The 5,000-nt window shown below is 43.3% G+C and overlaps 1 protein-coding gene across 4 annotated transcripts in view; it reads left to right on the top strand.

The window, feature by feature from the left end:
• The window catches only part of flt4 (fms related receptor tyrosine kinase 4), a 58,072-nt gene that overhangs the window by 34,630 nt on the left and 18,442 nt on the right, over positions 1-5,000 (top strand). For all 4 annotated transcript variants that reach the window (XM_042074381.1, XM_042074385.1, XM_042074384.1 and 1 more), the window contains exon 13: positions 2,526-2,861. In XM_042074381.1, coding sequence (XP_041930315.1) covers positions 2,526-2,861 — 336 coding nt within the window. The remainder of the gene's footprint in view (positions 1-2,525; positions 2,862-5,000) is intronic.

Genomic DNA, 5,000 nt, shown 5'->3' with positions numbered 1-5,000 from the left:
CATAGTTTAGAGGCTCTCACAGAAAAACATAATTGGCCAAAGGAACTGGACCTAAGAGGGACTACACAGTCCCCTCTTAAGGCAGACCCTGTGGTTCTGCTGCTAGATGACTTTTGCTGTATAAAAGTGCTGAGTGGAGGGGGAGCCTTCCCATTAATGATCTTAAAAATTAGGCATGCATCACTGTGTTTTAAAATATTTTCCCAACTGAGTAGGTTATATTTGTTAAGAATGTTACAGTGGTGGTAAAATTTGTTTATTTTTTTGTCTAAGACTTTAAGAGCTTGTTTGTGAAGTGATAAAATAGGCCTTAATGTTGTGCTACATACCTGGGTCCAGCTTGTCATACAATATGTTAGGTGAGGGATTATCATAGTATTCATGTATAGATTTGCTACAGGTGTTACCTAAAGTTCTCTAGGTTATATTTGGTTATTTGCACTACCTTTCTCACTTGATGTTTAAATGATAGAGTAGAGTCAAGAATAATGCCCAGATATTTAAACTGTGTAACTGTTTGAATGACCTCCCCAGACACACAGACATTGGGTTCACAGTGAGATACAGTGTTGCTTTTGCTAAAAAACATACAGACTGTCTTCTTAACATTGAGATACAGCTGAGAGCAAGTAAGCCATTTACGTACATGTACCATTGTATCACTGAGCTTGACAGCAGCTTGGGCTTTAGTTTTTGCATGAACATATATGACTGTATCATCAGCATACACATCCAGTGCACACTGATGGCAGGTCATTTATGTAGATGCTGAACAGAATAGGGCCCAGGACAGATCCCTGGGGTACACCAAGTTCGTTCCTCAGGGGTGGTGATGTCTCACCACTAACTCTCACACACTAAACTCTCTTTGACAGGTAATATCTCATCCAATCAGTAACACTGGATGAGAAATTAAAATAAAACATTTTGTGGATAATTATTTCATGGTTGACAGTGTCAAAAGCTTTTTTTCAAATGTAAGAAAATTGCTCCAACTATGCCTCCTTTGTCCAATTTTGATTTAATGTTTTCCACAAAGAAACAATTAGCTGTCTCTGTGGAGTGATTGGCTCTAAAGCCAAATTGCATGGGGTGCAGTTTAAAAGGACTACTGTTAAGATGCTCAGTCATTTGCTCAGCCACACATTTTCCAGCGATCTTAGACATGATGGGTAAAATACTAATTGGCCTATAGTTATTCACATCAGTTGTATCTCCTTTATAGACTGGTACAACAATGGCTGACTTCCAGTCGTTTGGGAATGTTACCTCTTTAAAAGAGGTGTTTATGATTTTAGTAACAGGCCCTGTGAAGGAGGCAGCATGTTTCTTTAAAAACATGGAATCCAGTCCAAATATGTCTTTTGATTTGGAATTCTTAATAGAAGTAATTATAGACTTAACCTTGGGTTCAGAAATTTCAGTCAGAGTGAAGACTGGCTGTGATACATCAATTGGTAAGGAGTGTAGTGGACCACTTATGGGACTATGCACAGTCAATCTCACAGAATTGACAAAATGGCTATTAAGAATAGTCACTATTTCAGCTGGTTCCTTATGTACTGTACTATTGTCTTTGATCTCCAGCTGCTTTGTTGCTTTATTATGTCCTTTCCTTGTTAGTTTAGGCAGACAGTCCCAGACTTGTTTATGATTACCCTTAGCGTCCCGTATGAGGTCAACAAAGAAGTTCCATTTAGCTGCCCTGATTTCCTTTATTACTCTATTTCTCAAGGACACAAATATATGCCTGTCAGTCAATGAGTTGGCCTGTCACTCAATGAGTTGGACTGCCAGTCAATTAGTTGGACTGTCAGTCAATGAGTTGGACTTGAGAGAGTGTTTTAAAGCATGATCTCTCTCCTTCATTAATCTCCTTATGTCACTAGAGATCCAAGAGAGGGTATATATACTATTTCCTTTAGATATGCTTTTCTTGAGGAATCGCTTTGTTATGTTTTGGATTGTGGACATGAGGACATTTGTGTCATTATCCACATCTACACAAGCTATGATTTGGTCCCAGTTAATATTTTTGATTTCCCTGTATCTGTGTGTGTCTTTGTGTGTCTGTATCCATCTGTGTGTGTGTGTTTGTATCTGTCTGCGTGTGTCTCTGTCTGGTCTGTCTGTCTGTCTGTCTGTCTGTCTCTCTGTTGCTGTCTTTGTCTCTGTGTGTGTGTATGTGTGTGTGTGTGTGTGTGTGTGTGTGTGTGTGTCTGTGTGTGTGTGAGTCTGTGTATGTGTGTGTCTGTGTGTGTGTGTGTGTCTGTGTGTGTCTGTGTGTGTGTGTCTGTGTCTGTGTGTGTGTGTGTCTATGTATGTGTCTGTGTCTGTGTCTACGTGTGTGTGTGTGTGTGTGTGTGTGTGTGTGTGTGTGTGTGTGTGTGTGTGTGTGTCTATGTGTGTGTCTGTGTCTGTGTCTGTGTGTGTGTGTGTGTCTATGTGTGTGTCTGTGTCTACGTGTGTGTGTGTGTGTGTTTGTGTGTGTGTGTGTGTGTGTGTGTGTGTGTGTGTATGTCCAGCCATCCCTGAGGGCTTCGGTATAGAGCTGGAGCCGGGCGAGCATCCCCTGGAGCAGGAGCTGGTGCGCCTCAAGTGCAGCGCTGACAACTACACCTACGAGGAGCTGCGCTGGTACCGCCTGGACCCGCACGCCGTGCCGCCCGACTGCCGCAGCCTGCACCGCTACGGCGTGGCGCTAGGGGGCGACCTGTTCTTCGAGGTTGCCACCAACTACTGGGTGCTGGAGCTGACCATGGAGAGCGTGCAGCCCAGCGACGAGGGCAACTACGTGTGCGAGGTGCGCAACAGGCGCTCGGGCGAGAAGCACTGCCACGCCAAATACGTGCCTGTGAAAGGTGAGAGAGAAATAGAGAGACACAGAAGCGAGCAGTGCCACCTAGTGGTCTGGCTGATGGAAATCGCATGCACACATGCATGCGTACACACATACAGTACATGCATGCACACACATACACATGCGCACACACACACACACTCACTCACACACAAAATACCCTGGTATCTCTGTAGACCCATTTTTGCACACACAAAATGCTACCCAGGTTTCACTGTGGAGCCATTTTTCACATGCACGAAATCCTTCAATAATTAAAAAGGTGCTCCACAGATGAAAATTGCACAGAACAGGATTGCTAAATGAACCTTCTAGAAAAGTTTGTCATTGGAACTCATAAAAGCCCCCAAGTGAATGAACATATTTTCTCTCAGCCCCTCTGATAGATGAAATCCAGGCAACCACCATCTGGGATTTAAACCTGGAGTAAAGTTGTTTACAATGATGACTTTGCCAAAATAGCACACATTACTGAGCCGAATGAAAAGCGCTAGGGCCATTAGCGCGATAGCTAACTATGATGAATTAGCCTCAGAGACACCTGTTAGCCGCTTAGCCGCAGTTAGCCGCCAGCCAACACATTTTGCAATTTAGTGGAGTCCCAATTATATCACAGCTGTGAGAACACCAGTTATCTCTATGTAAGAGGTCACGGGGTTGAATCCAGCAGAGAATACATGCAAACATTATGTGTACAGTGTGTTAAGCATACAGGTTTGCAGTAATGGAATGAGTTGATACAGAAATGCACACTAAAAAAAAAGAAAAAGAAGGGGAGGTTGGGAAACAGCTCAAATAACAAACGTTTTTATAGACCGGTGTGGAATATCTTGTCCTTTATTTCAGAGATGCATGAGATTTTAATTAACAAAATCATATCCACCAGCAGCTCTCTCTCTAAGCTCTCTTGACTCTGTTATAGGCTCATTTAGTGGAAGTGAGATCATCTTATCTAATTCAGTCTCAATTACTAAGAGAGTCTCTGATTAAGAAATGCTGTGAAACTGCGATCCCAGTGAGCCACTACCTATTCTAGCAATAAAATGATTGTGCTAAGTGTACATATTCAGTGACTGTGCAGTAAACAGATTTATTCATAGATGCCTCTGCATAAACCTGGCTCTATACTGGAAACATGTCTATGAGGAAGGCACGTGTCTGTGCAAGGCCAGGAAAGGCTCTTTCTCAGAGACTACCACACAGAATACAGATGTGTGCTCGCCAAATTGCTTGTCTGTAGTCATTAAAATACTTTAAGGCATGGAACTGGCACACATACATGAGTGGGAAAAAACGTCTTTCAACATGCGTGCAGTGCACAGAATACATAAATCATACATCGTATATAAGATATTTTTTACTTGAATGGTGACCTTTGGTGAAACATTCTTCTGGGAGACACACTTGATGCTCATGGCTTTTCTCAGTCAAAAACTCCCATGAGCCTCCTGTCTGGAACATGCCATCAAAGAGGGGCGCGGCGTGGTACACAGAATGCCCAATGCCTTATTGACAAATCGTGCATGTCACAACCTTTCTCTGTCCCAGTCACTCAGGCTCTGCCTTCTCATTTAGAATTCAGTCTCCATTCCATTTCAATGTTGTTCATTCAATGTTGTATTGATTGAAGGCATGGAAAGTACCAGCTAGCTGTGTAATAATGACCTGTTATTCCCTTTGCCTCTTTTTTTTCTTGTTTCTCACCTTTTCTCTTTCCCTCTTTTTTTCTCTTCCTCTTTGTTCTTGACTATCAACTCCCATTCGGTCTCGGTGGACTCTCTCATTTTCTCCCTTTGTGGCTCTTCTCCTCCGCTGCTCCTCTCTCCTCCGCCTCTTTCCCGCCTCTTTCATGCTCGCACTTGTCTGTCCTCTTCAATCTTCTCTCTTGTCTCTCCACATGTCTCTTTCATCCCTCATTTACGCTCCCTGTCCATCCCTCCCTTTCTCTCTCTCCCTCCCTCTCTCTCTCACCCTCTCTCTCTCTCTCTCTCTCCCCCTCCCTCCCTCCCTCTCTCTCTATCTCTATCTCACCCTCTCTCTCTCTCCCTCCCTCTTTCTCTCCCTTCCTCTCTCTACCTTTCTGTTCACCTCTTTTTCTTCTCTCCTCATTCTCCCTCCTCTCTCTTTCACTCTATTACTC

This window comes from Alosa sapidissima, chromosome 20, assembly GCF_018492685.1.
Source record: "Alosa sapidissima isolate fAloSap1 chromosome 20, fAloSap1.pri, whole genome shotgun sequence".
NCBI lineage: Eukaryota > Metazoa > Chordata > Actinopteri > Clupeiformes > Clupeidae > Alosa > Alosa sapidissima.
This window is presented reverse-complemented; position numbering and strand designations above follow the sequence as displayed.